Source organism: Pinus tabuliformis, chromosome 9, assembly GCF_031772625.1.
Source record: "Pinus tabuliformis cultivar Carrire ecotype Pingquan chromosome 9, CPIR1, whole genome shotgun sequence".
Classification (NCBI taxonomy): domain Eukaryota; kingdom Viridiplantae; phylum Streptophyta; class Pinopsida; order Pinales; family Pinaceae; genus Pinus; species Pinus tabuliformis.
In genome coordinates, this window is record NC_142307.1 from 1755962193 (window position 1) to 1755982116 (window position 19924).

General features: G+C 40.5%; 1 protein-coding gene across 3 annotated transcripts in view; it reads left to right on the top strand.

Annotated features, from left to right (window-relative positions):
- LOC149155773 (protein TIC 62, chloroplastic-like) overlaps positions 1-19924 on the top strand; it is a 306905-nt gene that overhangs the window by 142385 nt on the left and 144596 nt on the right. For all 3 annotated transcript variants that reach the window (XR_016263751.1, XM_089445999.1, XM_089445998.1), the window contains exon 6: positions 1713-1794. Coding sequence is in view for 2 of the 3 variants with exons in the window: in XM_089445999.1 (XP_089302125.1) it covers positions 1713-1794 (82 nt within the window). In the remaining variant the exon portion in view is untranslated. The remainder of the gene's footprint in view (positions 1-1712; positions 1795-19924) is intronic.

A 19924-nucleotide genomic window follows, 5' to 3' on the forward strand; every position in this document is an offset into this window, starting at 1 on the left:
TTCCTTCTTTATGGATGCAAAAGAGTTCTCATTGTTCTCTGTCATCAAAAGATCATCTACATACACCACAAGATATACAACTGTTTTGCCAACTTTCTTGATAAACAAAGTTGCATCATCAAGATCATAATTTTTGAAGTCGAGTTTCAAAAGATGCTCAGTTAACTTCTTGTACCAGGTTCGCGGAACTTGCTTGAGGCCATACAAGGATTTTACAAGCTTGCATACTTTATGTTCATAACCCTTCACAACAAATCCTTTTGGTTGGGGCATAAAAACATTCTATTTCAGAGCTCCATTCAAGAAAGCAGTTTTGGATCAATGCCCCTCAGCTGCTCTCCTGATCATTGATTCTGTCTCTCTTAGCAAACCCTGCTCTAGAGAATAGAATGACTGATCACTCTGGTGTATTCTCCAAGTGACCCTCAAGCCTCTTCTTATACTTTTCTTGTTGACATATCAACGACCAAGATTAAGTCCCTAATCAATGGCTAAGATTAGATCTGGCTTGATCCATGTCTTTTGGACCACTCTAACACATATTCATATTAATACACATTAATATTTATTTTCCCTAAGTTTAGACTTAGGGACTCCATTAAAAATATTAATTATTTTAATATCTCCTTATCTGTTTAGAATCTGCCCAAACCCTTTCTGGGTATTGGAGATCTCATGTGCCCCAACCTCTCCACCAAATTTCGTGGCTAGAGCACATCCAATGCTACCCCAAATCAATAGTTGACTTTTTGATCACTGAGACCATTGCATTGGGAACCATGTACTGCCTCAAGAATCGTGAAATTTGTCAAAATAAGGCTGCCATACATGAGAGCTGTTTGAGAGATACTGCACCAAAGAGAAGGCCACCTACAAACTCTATAGATTCTAACCATGTGGTAAGACAGGTGCATATTGATGTGGGATGGATTGGATCATACACTGGTGATCAACCCTACAAATGCAGGTTCCCATATAACCATGAGTCCTCAAGTAAGCCCACCTAAGGCCCTCTAATCCCATACATGACGAAAGGAATCCATGATGAACTTCAAGGGACTAGCCATGGTCTGACCAACACAACAAGATACAGACAATAACACATAGGTCTGGGATGCCTACTACAAAGCCTCACATGGTTGTTACAATGCTTTTGACTCGTGACCTTGGGCTTACAATGGTGGTCATATGTACTGCAAACGTTTTTATATACAGCCCTGCTGACATGAGGGTTAACAAGAGGTTAAGCCACTAATGTGACAATGGTGGCTTTCCTAAGTTTCCTTTAGGTTCTCACACTTGTGGTTGGGACTTTTCCACCCGGTGAGAGTTTGGTAGGTAACATGTAGTTAGATCAACAACTAAAACAAATTTGATTTTCAAAATTAGTGATATGTATGGATTGTTTTCGTAATTTTTTTGCATAAAATCCTTCCCTTTGAAGTTTCACAAAATTATTTTCCACTGGAAAGTCTTGAATATGGATATTTTCTAGTGAATTCATTTTCTTGGGTGGGCACATGAATAATATATAATCTTTACAGCTAAAACACTCATTCAGTTTTTTGCTAGGTTGGTTCACTTTATTTTTCAAAACTCCTGATTTGTCAAGTTTGTCATATTTTGAATTTCATTGCTTATCGTTGAAACTATTGTATTTTTCATATGCAGAAACTATAATCTAATCACTTCATTCTCTTGACATCGTGCAGCAACTGTAGCAAAAGTTAATCACTTCATTCTCTTGACATCGTTGGGAACAAATAAAGTTGGATTTCCTGCAGCATTATTGAAGTGAGTGACAATCGTAGTGTTTGTTTCACTGTACATATATTCAGTTTAATTATATAAGTTTTATTATAGAGAATTGCTAAAATGGTATGAGATTTGTCTTGTGAAATTATTAAGGGCTCTCATTTAATAGAGGCCATTCCATTGCCATAGACAACATTCGATACTTTATAAGTTTATATAGGAAATGTGTTGACGATGAAAAACCTATCCATCTATCAGCATGACTTACTGCAGTTCTCTTTAGATTGAATACCACAATTTTTAGGTGGTTACATTTAGTTATCTTCTTCGTTTAGATAGACTACTTGGAAGGTTTTAACTTCCCATTACAAGCGTTATGTATTACAAACTTATGCAGACTATTTATTTTATAGGACAACCTTATTCTTCTCAACCTTAACATCTATATCCTTGTCGTAAGAAACATCATGATTCATGATAATTTTGTTGATTCATAATTGAAATCTCTGAGACTCATTTTCAAATATTGTAGAGGTCATCATTGTTTTGTAAATGAAATTTTTGGTTTTCATGTGATACTTCTATGATAGTTGTATATTTATATTTTCCTGTTGATGTTTAACTTAATTCCAGGAGCTGCATTTGCACTACTATTTTGTATTATGCATATTTTACTCTTTTTAGTCCCAGGGAGCTACTTTTTGTGGTCATTCATTACACAGTAATAAAAATACATTATCTTGTATTTATCTATATACAATCTCATGAAAAAAAATCACAAACAAAGGCCACACATACATAACAAGACAATTTTATATAGAATAATTCAGTTTAGTAGAGCTTGTCAATTTATTGTACAATCTGTTGTTTGCAACAAATTAGTTTTGAATTTTTTCTTAATTACAAGCAAGTGTAACATTTGCTAACTTCTTAGGGATAAGAGCTCAATTTGGTGATTAGGGATTCTTGTTCTAGTCAAATGATTTAGTGATTCATAGTATTGGTGGCCAAAATCCTTGGTAGTTATCTTTCTATTCCATTATGAAATGTTCAATGATTTTGTCTCATCTGGTTGTATGAAAAACAAATCCTTCTTCGCTTTTGTTCTAGATTGCCCCTTAGCCAAATGGTTACACTGCAGAGCATTAGTTGCTACATTTGGAAGAAATGAAACTAAATCATTACTCCATTATATTCAATCACTAATCTAAATTCACAAGAATTCGAGGTGCTATTGTGATAAGTATTTAAAAGTTAATATATATTCATAAGTAGTACTACATAGTGCAAAATATTCATGTAAATGTAGTTTTATTTGGATCATGTAGACATTAAGACACCCCACTATAATCAGTTTGCTGTGGGGCATGAACTTCTATTTCAAGTTCCTCCATCTATTTTATCTCATTACTTGTCCTCTTGAACCTCTACCAACTCACTAGTGGCACCAAAACTCTCAATTGGGGACCAAAACATGATAGAGCATTGAAAGAATTAAAAGATGCATTATGTGCAACATTGGTTTTATTTCCAAATCTACAACAACGTTTGAAGTAGAAATATTAGTTTTTGTAGCATCAGATGTGTTGTAGCCACGAAATTTGGTGGAGAGGCTAGAATTCATGAGATCTCCAAAACCCAGAAATTGTTTATGGAAATTTTGTCTAGAAGTGTTTCAATTAGATTATTAACTGATCCGTAAACTATTGTGGATATTCCATTGGACAGTTCGTCACAATAGATATGATAATATTATATTAAAAAATCTGAGATTCCACACTATTACAATTTCATTTAATTTCGAGATTTGTAAAATTAACTTTAATTAGTGCATGCATGTAAAAGTAAATCAAGCAGAAAAGTAGAGAACGACGAAATAAGCTCACACACACATAATACACAAGATATGCTCTCTGGGAAACCCTTATGGGAGAAAAACTAGCTAGAAGGTGAGGCCGCTTCACTCTCTTTCTCTGTCTAGAAATATCACTGCAGATATAAAGAAGTAATGTTTGTGGCCCATGGGCTACTATAGTTCACAAATCCTCTTTGTGTGCTCTACCTCTTATATCTCCTGGCTATTTTTGCTCAACTATGGAACGAAATGCTCTCGAAAGAATGGAATGTCTCTTCCTGCTAGTGACCCGGTTATAACACAACCTGATAGCCTACTAGTGGTTAATTTTGACTACATCAACTCATAACTAGAGCTACAAAATAGACTCTTCTAGAGTCTTTTACATCACAAACACGTGGCTAGCCCCTTTTCCATGAATAATCGGGGTTGACACGGCATCCTTCCGAACTATAGGAATGAAAACAGGAACGTCAACTTCTGAGTGGCATAATTTTTGCATACAAACTCCGATTGATGCGATTTTTGTGCCGTTGGAAATCTTTTTGTGTGTAGAATAGCATGAGAAGGTGCGACGCTTAAGCAACAAAGTTTTACCCCCAAAAAACGTCATTTGATGCCTCAAAATGCTCCTGAAAGGTTTGAGACCCTGTTTTGCCAAATTGGGTCTTGCCAGTAAAAACAGTTTTGTGAGCTGATTCCTCCACTTTTTCCACTCTAAATGCATCAGGGTGGATGACAAACAATATAATGATATAATTCGGATCACACGTCCCCATTTTGGGAGGCTTTTGGTCCCCAAAATGTTTTACTGAATGAGGTGAGGAAATTTTTCCTCCACCTTCTCTTTGGTGTACCATTTAGCTTTGCCTATAAGTTGTCTCTTCAACCCAATCTGTCAAAGGTCTTGTTGCCCTTGTGTTGTAGTTCTGGACCCCTTCTGCAAAACTGTATCTTCTGTCAACTCTACTTGAGTGTCTGGTTCCAAATCCTCCATAGAAGGTAGGACCTGTTCCTCTTTTTGATCTAGCATGGAAGGATCATAGAGTTTCAAATTCTCCACATTTACAATTGAGTAAATGTGCATATATGGTGGTAAATTGAGTCGATAGGCATTATCATCCACCTTTTCCAGTATCTCAAAGGGACCATAACTTAGAGCCTTGATTGTTTTACCAATCCCCTGCAGCCCCTCCTTGTTCAACTGTAGCCCTACACTGTCTCCCACCTTGAATGATTTCTCTATTCTATGCTGATCATGTGTGGCCTTATACTTCACCTGCGATTTCGGTAGTGTTTCCTGTACTTGTAGATGGATCTGCCTGATCTTCTCTATAAATTTTTCAGCCCTCAAAGCATCTCTTGTAATGTCCTCCTTCACTCCTCCTAGCTGCCCATATGCAATATCCAAAAGTGAAGGTGGAAAATATCCAAAACAAGTTTCAAATGAGGACTTTCCTGTAGAAGTGTGGATTGCTCTGTTATATGAATGTTGTATATATACTAGATTTTCATCCCAGGTCTTCGGATTCTTTTGGTTGTAACCCCTCGAAAGCTGCACCAAATTCCTATTGACTACTTCTATTTGCCCATTTGTCTGTGGATGGAATGTTGTAGATCTCTTCAACTTTGTGTTGATCTTCTCCCACAATGTAGTCCAAAATGCACTGAGAAATCTTGTATCCCTGTCTGAAATGATGCTCCTTGGTATCCCAAAGTGTACCCAGACATGTCCAAAGAACAAGTTTGTTGCTTCTTGTCTGCTGATGGTCTTTTTACAGGGCATCAGAACACACATCTTGCTGAACCTGTTAACTACCACGAACAGGTAGTCATGTCCCTTCCTGGTTGTCGGTAAACCTCCCATAAAGTCCATGGAAATGCTTTCCCAAGGACGAGTAGGTACAAGTAAGGGATGATACAGACCTTGTTTCCTGTTGCTAGGCTTGCTGGTACAACAAAGCATGCATCCTCTTATGAACCTAGCTACCTGTTCTTGCATCTTGGGCCAATACACATACCTTTTCAAGTTAGCCACTGTCTTCCCTACACCAAAGTGCTCTGCAACCTTGGAGGTTTGAGCCTCTCTAATCAACTGCAAATGCTCACCTTTAAGAGCACATAGCTTATCCAACCTGTAGAGTAACCCATCCTAGAGATGGTAGTCAACGGTGTTGTCGCCATCGTGCACATGACTCTGACTTTGCAACTGCTGATACACCTCCTTGAAGTCCTCATCTTCTGAATATGCCTCTCCATATGCATCATGGGTGAATGGCTCCATGTGCATAAGAGTCCCCAAAGTTGTAATGTTTGATGTGGGTGGCCTTGAAAGCATATCGACCAACTTGTTTGTGCTGCCCTTCTTATACTTGATCACCAAATGAAACTGCTGTAAAAACCCCATCCTGTAGCTTACTCTGGGTCTGCAAGTACTGTAACGGCTGGTGATCTATGTGAATTATTGTCTCATTTCCCATCAGATAGAGCTTCTAGTTCTTCACAGCTTGCACCATGGCATAGAGCTCCTTATTGTAGGTAGGGTAGTTAAGAACTGCCCCATGAAATACTTTAGAATGGTAGCAAATGAGCCTTCCTCCTTACATCAAGACAACTCCCATAACATACCCATTCGCATTTGTCTCAAATTCAAAGGGTAGTTGCAAGTTTGGTAATGCCAAAACTGGTGCTTCACTGATCTTCTTCTTTAACTCATCGAAAGCCTTTTGCTGACCTTTTCCCCACTAGAAACTCTTGCCACTTGCTGTTATGGCGTGGAGCGGTGTTGCTACCGCTGAAAACAAGGCTATGAATTTCCTCAGGTACTGTGCTGCCCCAATGAAACTCCTAACCTCAGTAACATTAGTAGGGACCGACCATTTCATGATGGCCTCCATCTTGGAAGGATCTATCTTCAATTCTCCTCCACCGATCACATATCCCAATTACACCAAGGATTGTTGCTCAAACTCGCACTTCTTGATATTTGCTAGCAGCTGGTGCTTCTTCAATGTTTCCAGCACCCGTGTCAAATGTGAAATATGCTCCTCCCAGGTAGCACTATATACCAATATATCATCCAAATAGACAATAACAAATGAATCTATAAAAGGGTGCAGTACATCATTCATTAATCTCATAAATGTAGCTGGTTCATTACATAGGTCAAATGGCATAACTAACCACTCATACAAACCTTGCCTGGTTTTGAAGGCGGTCTTCCATGTATCTTCTTCTTTGACTCGAACCTAGTGATATCCAGACTTCAAGTCCATCTTGGTGAAATACTTTGCTTGTTGCAACTGATCTAGCAGATCGTCTATCCTGGGCAGGGGGTATCTGTTCTTGAATGTGATTTTATTCAACGCCCTGTAATCTATACACGTTCTCCAAGTCCCATCCTTCTTTGGCACAATGATGATGGGTGACCTACATGGTGATGTACTCGGTCGAATGAAACCCTGTTCCAGCAGCTGCTGCAATTGTTTCTTCACCTCACTTGCTTTTATAACGGACTTCCTGTACAACCCAATATTTGGCAATAGGGAGTCTGGCAATAATTGGATCTCATGCTCCACTTCTCTCTTAGGGGGTAACCCTTTTGGCTCTTGGAACACATTCTTGTATGCATGTAACAACTCCTCCAATTGTTGTTTTTGTTTCTTAGTACACCCCTCTAGGGATGCCTTGCTTCTTTTGACTCCTCTACAGACTGACTTTCTCTTAAAAATAATAAAACATACTTCTTGATGGAACTGATCAATATCTTGGCTTGGTTGGTACTTACCAGTGAAATTTTCGACTCGCCTTTGTGCGCATTGATGATGAATGATTTCCCATCCTTAATGAGCCAGTACTGGTTAGCTCTCCTCATGAATATTGCATCACGCATGTACATGTATGGACTCCCAAACAAAATTCCACATACATCAAGGGGAACCACATCCAAATCTACTTCATCAATAAAATCAACACTGATAGAAAATCTAATTTTGCACTGTTTTGTTACCTTCAGCGCCGCATCCTTATGTACCCATCTCAGTGGATATGGGTTTGGATGAACAAGAACTTCGAGCCCCAATTTCTTGACCAGATCTGCTGCAATGAGATTCTCCTGCGATCCTGAGTCAAATAGAACATCAATCTTCATCTTCTTGACCTGTATCTTTACATGGAAGATTTTGGTCATTTCTTTCTCTTCTTGTTATTGAAGGCTACTTAGATTCACCTCCTTCTGCATTGATGTACAAACGATCTTCTCATCCACGTCTGAGTTGCTTTCAACTTGGTTGCTCGAATCAGTGGCCATGAGATTCTTCTTCTTATTATCTTTCTTCTTGTTCTTCGGGTTTAGCTCTAGATGCAACTTCCAACACTTCTCCTCTGTATGGCCATCAATGTTGCAGTGGTTGCTAGGATCTTTGCACTGGTGTGTTGTGGTTGTCGTCTTTTTATCTTTTCCCCCTTTTTGCTTCTTCTTCCCCTCCTTAGAAGCGTCTTGTTGCTCCTTTTGCTTCGATCCACTTGATTGCGCTATTTTCAGGCCTATAATCTCTAGGTACTGTGCCTGTACACAAGCCTCATCCACCGTTTGGGCTTGAACAACATTACTTGCTCACGTAGATGGCGGTGCAGACCCCCTAAATACTCGAGGAGTACAATTGGGTTCTTTGGAGGGATACCCAGCATTATAGCCATCTTTCTAAATTTTGTGGTGTACTCTTGCACATTTTGGTCTGGCTTTTGCCTGAAGTAATGCCACTATCCACTGGTTTTCCACATACCCAATCGGATAAAATTATGACTTAATGATGGTTTTGAAATCCTCCCACTTAGTCACTAGAAGTTCTCCCTCCAACTTTAGGGTTTCCGTGTGTCTCTCTCACGAAGTCAGTGCATGGCCCTCCAATTTCAGCCACATGAATGAGATCTTCTGCCCTTCCTCGATCTGATGGACACTGAAATAAACTTCCAGTTGTTGCATCCAGTGGCTCAGCTTCAGAGAGTCAATCTCGTCGTGGTATGGCTTGATATCGACTTTTGCTTCCACTTTAAACAGGGATTGGTTCACGACACTCGAACTAGGTTGATCTTTTTCGGGTTCTTTCTTCGGCTGGTTATCTGCGTCTTCCCGATCTCTCAATCCCCCTTCTGATTTGTCCTCTGAATTCGAACCCCTCCTCCAAATATCCCCAGCTTATTGCTTAGGTCCGCCATGAGGAGGTTTACATTGTAGTTTATATCCGTGACTTATTCTTCGCGCTACGAAAACCTCACCTCTACAGGATCACGAGGTTCGTTTACAAATTTGTCGCCCATGATTAGTGTTTTATGATTTTTGGCCTTGCCGATCTCGATCCTTGCAATATCCATAAAATACCCAAAGAAACCTGCTCCGATACCAAATGATTTGTAAACTGCCGTGGATAGTCCACTGGATAGTTCGCCACAACAGATCTGATAATATTATATGAAAAAAATTTGAGATTCTACACTATTACAGTTTCATTTAATTTCTAAATATGTAAAATCCACTGTAATTAGTGCATGCATGTAAAAGTAAATCAAGCAGAAAAGTAGAGAATGACAAAATAAGCTCACACACACACATAAGACACAAGATATGCTCTTTGGGAAACCCTTTTGAGAGAAAACCCAATTGGAAGGTGAGGTCGCTTTGCTCTCTTTCTCTGTTTGGAAATATGGCTATAGATACAAAGAAGTAATGTTTGTGGCCCGTGGGCTGCTACAATGCAAAAATTCTTTCTATGTGCTCTACCTCCTATCTCTCCTGGCTATCTTTGCTTAACTATGGAACAAAATGCTCTCGAAAGAATTGAATGCCTCTTCTCCCTAGTGGCCTGGTTATAACACAACCCGATAGCCTACTAGTCGTTAATTTTGACTACATCAACTCTTAACTAGAGTTACAAAATAGACTCTTCTAGAGTATTTTACATCACAAACACGTGGCTAGCTCCGTTTCCATGAATAATAGGGGTTGACGCGACACCCTCCTAAGCTATAGGAGTGAAAACAGGAAGGTCAACTTCTGAGTGGCATAACTTTTGCATATGGACTCCGATTGATGCTATTCTTGCGTCGTTGGAAAACTTTGTGTGTGTAGAATAGCAAGAAAAGGTGTTGTGCTTAAGCAGCAAAGTGTTACACCTAAAAAACATCGTTTGATGCCTCAAAACACTCCTGGAAGGTTTCAGGCCCTGTTTTGCCAAACTGGGTCCCGCTAGTAAAAATAGTCCCGTGAGTCGATTCCTCCACTTTTTCCACTCTAAATGCATCGAGATGGATGTAAAACAATATAATAATCCAATTCGGATCATTAACCGTTTTTTTTTTAATATTTCCTAAGTTTAAACTTAGGGAATATGGTTAATTTAAAATGTCCCCATTTTTATTTTTCTCCATAGGAGGATGAGGGTGGATTTCCAAAGCAGGGGATGACTAGGTCAGTGGAGTAGGTTTATGTCATCAGGGGTCTCGATGGAGTTTTGAGTAGTTTTTATGGGGTCTGATGGCATTCGCTTGCCATATTCATTATCATGCGCAGTTCCGCACATCTTGTTTTTGGTTCTATGACTTTCTGATAATTCTCGTAAAACATGGTTATTATTGGGCATAACTTAATTAATTATGCTCAAGGTGGCATTCCGAGAGGAATATTTGACAGAACCCTTTAGTGTAATAGCTCATTGGAACCGGAACGAGAAGATCTACAGGATGGGATGTTGAGAAGTGACTTCCAGTGGCGGAAGAGAGTATGGTGGGACTCGGGAGATTTACCACTTTCCTTAATTAAAAATAACTTTAATTAGTTATTTAATTAAGGAAAAAAATTAATTGGAGCAAATGGGCCAAAAGTGACTTAAGTGAAATAAAGTAAAATTAAAAGGTCACTTAAGATAAAGTCAATGCAAGAGCTTCTAGAATAATAATAAAATAATAAAATAAGATGCTTCTAGAGGCTTGGAGATATATCCATCAGATCTATAAAAGAGGAGGAGGTCATTTGGAGACATCTTGGATTTGATATTGTTTCTTGTATGAGAGGTTGAGAACCCGGTTCTCTACTCCATTGGTAGCTCCAGGTCAGAAACCCTCGGGTGATTCAGCAAGATTGGGCAAGTACCCATCTCCCCTTGGTGAATTCATCTAGAATTCACAGGAGAGCTTAACAGTGGCATTTCAATTCAATTTTGGTGGAGGGCCAGCACAGCATGAGAGCAGATTCTTGAGGTCAGTTTATCTCAGCTATATGGGTTGTATCCACATGTAAACCCCAGTTTATCTAATATAATAAAGCTGAGAATTTTTCTTGTTCATTGTGTTATGGGATTATAGTGCTCTATTTGTTTAATTTTACATGGCAATCTTCTGTTAAGTGAATGGTAATTTTATGTGAAGTGTTTGTTCCAATTTTTTTCATTTGGGACATTATAGTGGTATCAGAGCTTTGATCTTGGTTCAATGTGCAGGTTTTCAGTTTTTAGTTGTGGCTATTTTGGTTCCTGATGGTTTTTGCAGATCAACTTCAGAGGGAGATCAAGGGCTTATTATTTTTTAGGCATTGTTGGATCTGAACAGTTTGCATGTCAAGTGTTCAACAAAATGATCGACAATTTTTTGTTCCATGAGCAATTTGTTTGATACATAATAATCATTCGACAAATTAAACCCAATGTTCATAAGTGTGAAAAGCTGTCAATCCAAATTTGTGAAGCGGCCAAAGGGAATCGACATATATTTTCTTTTCAGAAGGCAACCGTCAAAATATTGAAGGGGGAGCTGAGAAACTCATGACGAAATCTTTCAATTGAAGAAGCGAGATTCATTTTATTTTACACTGTGAAGCCGAAATTTTCAAGGGAGGGGAGAAAAATTATTTTGGCCAAAGTTCATTACATGAAAGTTCTGATGGAACCATCAAGGAATTTTAGAAGGGCCGAGAATAATCAATTGAAGAGCGACCTTGGGCTAAATCGTGAGCTGTGAGCAAGTTTGGGGCCCACGTTACCAAAGATTTTGTGGCTGATAGTGTTATTTTGTGGAGGTTGAGTTAAAATTGTGATTCCGTCATAGAGCTTGGAGCTTTAGCGCTTAAAGGATGGCAACGGTTGTTTGCAAGGTCGATTTCATTATCGTGACAACCTAGGAACAAACCTTGAAGAGCGGCCACTTCAAAGTCGTTGCGATGCGAGTGACAAAAATGTAGTGTGATTGGCACCTGCCAAATTATTTGAAGGGTCAAAACTAATTTTGAAGAGCCGATTCTTATTTGCAGTTGGGGGAGGAATTCAAGTCTTCCAACTACAATATGACCGTGACTGTGAAGAGGGGTGACGAATTCTTGCTCTGGGAACCACAAAATAACAACGTCACAGTGAGAGCAACATCACGAAGCCGAGGCCGCATTTCATCACACTCTTATGCTTGTGGCAGCTGGGCATGGAGAGCTGAACGGACACGCCAAAGGAGGAATCATCAACTTTAGAACATTGGCACAGTCCAATTTTTCGGGTTGCCAGATCGAGGAATTGGGACAAGTGCTAAGAGGGAAGCCACCAAGAATAAATGAATAATCCCGAATATAGTAGGGGCGTTCGTGGCAGAAATAAATTAGTGCATAGGAGTTATTCTTGCCGAATGAGAGTCATATGCTGGCAAAAATTCATTGACAGAGGCTGAACAGTGACACTGTCGAGGCAGAGTACAAATCGATTTCAATAGGGAAGCACGATGTATATGGTTTGACCGTGGACCAAAAGGGGAATTCCTACGTCAATGGTAAATGTTGTAGCCACTGCATTGGATAGAATCGCTTCGGGTGAAGTTATCAACGTGAATTGGCAGTGTAACTTAGAGGCGCGATTGGGTCGAATCAACATGGCGTCTTGTTACTATTTGATCAGGCGCAAAGCGACATACCTCTGTCTTGTTACGTCTGGCAGAGCTTACTTGGAACATGAGCCGAAATTGAATTCCTCGCGCAGCAAAAACGAAGGACTGAGCTTTCTATGTTCATGTGCATGCGGTTTTAGGGTCGTGCAGAGGTTGAAATTTGGTGACGGGTTCTTTCGTGGGGCCAAAATCGTGCAGGACAAGGGCCACATCATCAACGTACATTGGAACGCAAAGTTGTGGTTAAGCCATCATTACAGTCAAAAGAAATTCAACTGGAGATTGAACTGTATAAGGAATCTAGGTGCTACTTAAGTTGTGGGCTGAGTTTTCAGTCAAGGAAAGAGGAGTTCCTCATACACACCGTGAGCAGCAAGACTATTGCCCATTGGGAACGAGTTCTGGACACTAAGAAGAAGGCCACATTCCTCACAGTTCATTTGCTAGTCAAATCATTTGTGTATTGTGGGCTATCGCTGATTGTCTAGGCATGAAGAATGACTTTGCTTGTCACTTGGGTGGGCATGTATTATTCACTTCGCTGCTGTGCGTGTATCCTGGGCAAAATTGAAAGTTGTTCCAGTGAGACAATCATACAATGTAGTGGTTCTAGATGAAAACGTCCTGTATCGTAGGGTGCCTAGCTGATATTTATTCCAGGTTCATCATTCTTTTCTGTTCACTATACTCTTTATACTTTCAAGGCTGCCTATGTGATGTTATCGTTGTGTAAATTTCTGGGTCAGTAAAGAGTGTTGAGTATTATTGGAGAGTTGTCAATAATATGTGTCATTGTTGTTAGCATTCCCATAGATTGTTGGACAATGTATTGTTGATGGATGTAAGGTGATTGGTTATGCCTTGCATTGCTTATCATAACCTTGTATTGTTACAATAAAAATGGAGTATCTAAAATACTTCATAAACCAACACAATAACACCTCAATGGACGATGATATACCCCAGAAAACCAAGCATAACAGTAGGCCTTTCTCAAAGGGTGTCTATGCCATTCTTCAGAGAGAATATCCAAAGGATGCACAGAAGGGGCAGGAAATAGGGTACAAAATATTTGCACTTGGGATAGATTTAAAATGCATGAAGGTCACATGGAAAGTCCTTTTCAAACTAGATGAACTAGATGCACTACTTTCCAAAGTGAGCCGATTAGAAGGGAAGAAACTAATTTGGGCTCTAAAACTAGCTATGCTTGCTCTCATACAACACAAATTCTTAGAGGAACCTTGTGAAGGGGTTAGACTTCTAGTTGCATCTTGTCTCAGTAACATCATGAGACTAACTGCCCCTATAGCTCCTTACAATGATGATGTTATGAGGAGAGTTTTCAGACTGGTAGTAGAAACTTTCCAAGACTTGGACCACAGTGCAGGCTCTACCTTTGGGAAGAAGCTTGATATTTTAGAAGTTATGGCCATGACTAGGACTTATGAAATCATGTTTGATCTAGAGTGCAATGATTTGATCCTGCAAATTTTCCAATGCTTCTTCAGCATTAGGAAACATCATCCTAACACAGTCATAGAACACATGCAATCCATATTGTCATCATGTATGAGAGGTCGTGATGCCATTTGTCGGGATTTGCAGTCTCAATTGTTGTCTATTTGGAGGAGAGAGCAGTTGGTCTCACCTTATGCTTATGAGCTAGCTAAAAGGTAGGTTAAGCAAAACATTGGGTTGTTCAAGAGACAATTGACCAGGGAGGAGCTACTCAGGATTGGGGGATCATGTAGTAGGAATGAGTTGAGAAGGAAGGGACTTTGCTTCATTTGCAGGGGACCTTGGGGACCTGACCACTCATGCTTGAGTGACATTGAGGAGATGATAGAGGTAGAGCAGGTGGAGATTGCTTCTGACCCTTAGGGTGAGGATTCTTCTTTGGACGAGTCCATGGGTTCATACAAGGACACCTTCGAGGAGCATGAGTCATGTAGAGTCGTTGACAATAGGCCAGATTCGCATGATGAGCAGTTAGTGGACCCTATGGGTGACATTCAGGATGATGAGTCACCAGTGGGAATTCAGCATGGGCCGCATATTGTGGAGCATGAGTCAGTTGAGGAGGATGTGCGCAGTATGCATTATGAGCCTTCTGGGGAGAGCCAGTTGGAGGTTCATATTGAGCTCGTGATCGTGGAGGATGAGCAACCACCCTTGGGGTCAGCCATTGATGAGGAACAGACAGATGTACAGATAGCTAGCAAGGTGGCAGTGTTTGCGGACAGATGTCCTCAGGAGGAGCGAGGTTCTAACGGAATAGTTTTGCAGGAGGTTGGTAGACTGGATAAGGGTGGAATTTTCGGCCAGATGAGGCTGTATCTTTTAGAGATGGTGGTACATACATCTTTGGGCCAACCCTTTGATGAGGTGTAGGTACTTGCACAGGCAACTATCAGAGTTGCGGTACTTTTAGAGGGCATCCCTCTCCAGGGGTACATAGACAGAGCTTGTAGCACATCTTGCCCACTTTTTCCTGTTATAGAGCGAGGGGCAGGTTTCCTTAGATAGATTTGGTTGATTGACCAAATAGAGCATCATCAATTGAGCAGGGACCCATATCAACCCAGTAGACTTGTTCCTTACACAAGTGTCCATGCATTGGATTGGCGAGAGATCATGAGTTGGTACCCTATTGATGGAGTCTCATTTTTACTCAGAAGCATTGTATTGTAGAAACCCTTAAAGGTGAGTAATATTACATGCTTCAGTTGGCAGTAAGATGTAGGCTGGCCACTCATCAATATTTCAGCACAACATCAGAATGATGTGATTGACCTTGATCTATGCCAAGGGTTGGATGGGAGAGAGGTGATGAGTTGCTACGTGGGGGATGGATCACCATTCATGGTTGGAGTTATAGCATAGTAGGAGCCTTGGAGCCTTGATACTTGTTCTTGGTGGCATTGGGATCCAGGAGGATTTGTTGATGATAGGTTTAGTCAAAGATTGGTCTGGGATTCAGGCATTGAGGGGTCCGTTCATGGTGGGTTAACACAGGAGCAGAGCATTACCCAATGATTCGTATGGGATCTGGGCATTGGGTTTCAGTTGCATTGGGCCACCAGATTGGTCCACAAATTTGGATTGCTTGAGGGCAAGCAATCTTGGGGTGAGAGGACTTTAATGTCCCCATTTTTATTTTTCTCCATAGTATAGCCAGGGTGGATTTCCAGGGCAAGGTATGGCCAGGTCAGTGGAGCAGGTTTATGTCATTAGGGGTCCTGATGGAGTTTTGAGGAGTTTTTATGGGGTTCAATGGCATTCGCTTGGCATATTCATCATCATGAGTAGTTCCGCACATCTTGTTTCTGCTTCTATGACTTTCTAATAATTCCCATAAAACAGGGTTATTATTGGGCATAACTTAATTAATTAAGCTCAAGGTTGCATTCCGAGAGGAATATTTGATAGAACACCTTGGTGTAATAGCTCGATGGAACCAAAACGAGAAGATCTACAAGATTGGATGCTGAGAAGTGACTTCCAGTGGCCGAAGAAAGTATGGTGGGTGATTTACCACTTTCCTTAATTAAAAATGACTTTAATTACTCATTTAATTAAGGAAAAACAAATAATTGGAGGAATGGGCCAAAAGTGACTTAGGTGAAATAAAGTAAAATTAAAAGGTCACTTAAGATAAAGTCAATGGAGGAGCTTCTAGAATAATAATAAAATAATGAAATAAGATGCTTCTAGAGGCTTGGAGATCTATCCATCAGATCTATAAAAGAGGAGGAGGAGGTCATTTGGAGACATCTTGGATTTGATATTGTTTCTTGTATGAGAGGTTGAGAACCTGGTTCTCTACTCCATTGGTAGCCCTAGGACGGAAACCCTCGGGTGATTCAGTGAGATTGGGCGAGTACCCATCTCCCCTTGGTGAATTCATCCAGAATTCACAAGAGAGCTTAGCAGTGGCATTTCAATTCAATTTTGGTGGAGGGCCAACACAACATGAGAGTAGATTCTTAAGGCCAATTTATCTCAGCTATATGGGTTGTATCCACATGTAAACCCCAGTTTATCTAATATAATAAAGCTGAGAATTTTTCTTGTTCATTGTGTTATGGTATTAAAGTGCTCTATTTGTTTAATTTTACATGGAAATCTTCTATTAAGTGAATGGTAATTTTATGTGAAGTGTTTGTTCCAATTTTTTTTATTTGGGACTATTACCACTCAAACCAGCAGGGGACCTAAAAGGGGTTCCTAAAAGGGCAACTGTTAGGTCAAGGGAAACTATGGAGGCTTAGCCCACTGTCACCACAGCTAAATCTCCCTGCTCTTTACAAACTTTCATCGGTGGGAGGAGTCACGGTAGTGTAGGGATCACTTTGTAAAGTAGATGTCAATGGATAGGTGAGAAGTGACGCTGAAAAACTTTTCCCAAGGATGGAGTGAAGAATGGAGCTTGCTTGCTCTTTAAGCAAGGGACTTGGTTCACCAGGGATAAGGGGTGAGGATTGGAGGGTTGAGGGAGAAAGGATAGGCCTATGAACAAGTTTCCTAAACCCTATAATCCTTGGGAAAATTTGATTCCCAAATGGTCCTGGACAAATAGTCTTTATTGAGAAGTGGGACCACACGGGGCCAAGTAGACCCAGCCCAGGTTCGGGGATGGAATGTGGCAACCAATGATGCTCCTATCCTGGACAAGGTGAGGGGAAAGGACCAAACAAGAATACTTTCTTCGAAAGGTTGAATTGATCCTATTGAGGTCTAGCCTTGGGGATGCCTTGGCACAATTCGATCGTAAAGCTATGGCTTGTGATTCCTGGAGATTCCATTGTTAGAATTGCCTCAAATGTGGAGGAGAGGGAGGGGACCCACCAGCGCAATAGCCTATAGGAGATTGAATTTTTTCCTTAGGTCAATTCCCCGGAAATTGATGCCCTAGGTGACCTAAGGGGCTAGACTTGGGGAAAAAGGGGAAAATGGTTAAAAGAGGGTTGAAGTGGTCACCCTTTTTGAGGGATTGGTGCCTAGTTCACTTGGGGATATGGATTCAAGGATAATGATGAGTAAGAACTTGGTTTCTTGATCAAGGAGGCCTAGAAAGTCAACTTCGTCCAATGTTGAGAGAAAGAAAATAAAAGTGACCTTCAAGCATTTATACTTCAATGCAAATGATGCAAGCTTCTCAAGATAAATAAATCTCTACGACATTTCATTCATATAACATTGGCCCATACGTTAAATTAGCTAAAATATGCTCAATTCCACATTTGGATAATGCAGCGACTAGCCCTAATTTTAGTAGTATGCAACACCAAGAATAATAGCATCAAAATTTACTTATGACGTTATAGAGTATATCCAACCAGAATTTCGTTTTCTCAATAAAGCTCCAAGACATGAGAAATAGCCCAAATCCATACATCAAAATTCATCCATCTCCAGAAATATCCACCAAGGAAAAAGTGCGAAAATTCTCTATGATTAGAGAGATCCCAAGTCCAGTGATGATACAAATGAATGTATCTAACATAAATATATAGCCTCCTAAGGAGTTCGAATTAGCCTATGGGCTGCTAATGATAAAATAATGTGCAAATAATAACCCCTAATGGTGACATGCCCACCATAATAGCTCATAATGTAAAAACAAGCCTCACAAGGGACCAAATAATGGTGTATGCATGTCGTAGGGCCCTCCAAAGGCCCAATAACATCCTAAAGTGCCATATTGAGGAATAAATTCCTCTGAATATGATGGACAAGGGGTGGCGGCGTGGCCCCTTGTTCTCCAAGTAGTAGACCCGTGGTGCTCTCAGTGGATCTGAGGGCACATCAATGACCCCATGGGTCTCCATATCAATTAGAGATGTCTATAGATCCTCTGCAATGGTCCAGGTGGAATGAATACTGCCATGACATTGTACAAGTGCTGGGACACCTGCCAAGAGTGTGGGGCTCCTGTGGGGGCCCGCCGAGCTTAGTGTACCAATCATGTCACCATCATCCCAAAAGTGGATCACTAGTAGTATCTGAACATCCATGAAGATCTGTGGATTGTTTGTCTGCTGTTGTGGAGGACCATGGCTCTCTATGCACACCCTACATGTGCCAATGTGGACTTCCGGGGGTCAGGATTCCATATAGGGAAGCCAAACCCAAATGGGAACCACCTGCAATCTTGCATGAGATCCAATGCGTCCCCTAGGTTTCCAGTACAATCAGGCATTATAATAATCAGGTAAAGGAGCTTACAAACCATGGATAACAAAGTGGGAGCAAACCTCTAATTGATCAACTCCACCAACTTGACCTAACTTTGGGTCCACTTGGTCTCATGTGGTCCCGCAACTTTTGGAAGATAATTTTACAAAGACCATTTGGAAACCAAGTTTTCACAAGGGTTTCTAGGACTAGGTTCCTCCTTGATAAGTCTCATTTGCAAACCCTAGCCCTTGAAACTCCCTTGGCCCTTCTTAGAGAGCCTTACACCTTGCTTCTCAAGCAAGCAAACCATACAATTGAGTCTCTCTTGCGAATAGGCCTTAGGAATCACTCCTTTTCTCTTCATTGATTCATCCTTCTAGTGATTCCCTTCATATCGGGTCTCCTCCCATCGGTGAAAGTCCGTAAAGAGTAGGGAGCCTTAGCTGAGGTGACAATGGGCTATCGCTCCATTGTTGCCCTTAACCTAGTAGTTTCCCTTTTAGGATCCCCTCCTAGGACCCCTGCTAGTTTGAGCGGTAACAATTCCTAGAGGAAAATGATTAATGCAAAGTGCGTGATTATACTCCTTGAGATTATTAGCATTGTATTTATTGATGGAATTTGAGCATAGGAGTTATTATCATAAACCTAAGTCACAAGACACGACCTTCGGGGTCTCATGTCCTGTATTTCACGTGTCGGACATGACATGACCCATAAAACGTGTTCGACATGTTTTTCAATGTGTCTTAAAATCAACACACATGTTTGGGCCATGTCGGTGACGTGCCCTAATGTGTCCTGATTTTAGGACACATGTCCCACTAAAATCCCAAAGTAAAAAGTGTCGCGTCTTGATTTTTTTAATTTTTTTCAATTTCGTGTATGTTCATGAGGCATTAGCCATCATGGATCTTAATGACCCAATTCTATAGCCAGTTAGTTTTGATGATGAGTCTCTTGAGGGGCCATCTTCCACACCAACAAATGTAGCAGGGGATCTTGGATTGGGCATAGAGGAGGAGGATGGAGCAGAATCAGATGATAGTGCTAGTGATGGCGATTATGACATGGAGGAGGACCTGGACTATTGATAGAGTTGTGACTAGTGAGTCACGACCAATACCGCTGACGAGCTATGATATTCCTACCTATTTTGTATCTACTCTATTTTGTATTTTCTAGTGGAATTCCCTCAGTATCTATGTAATACAT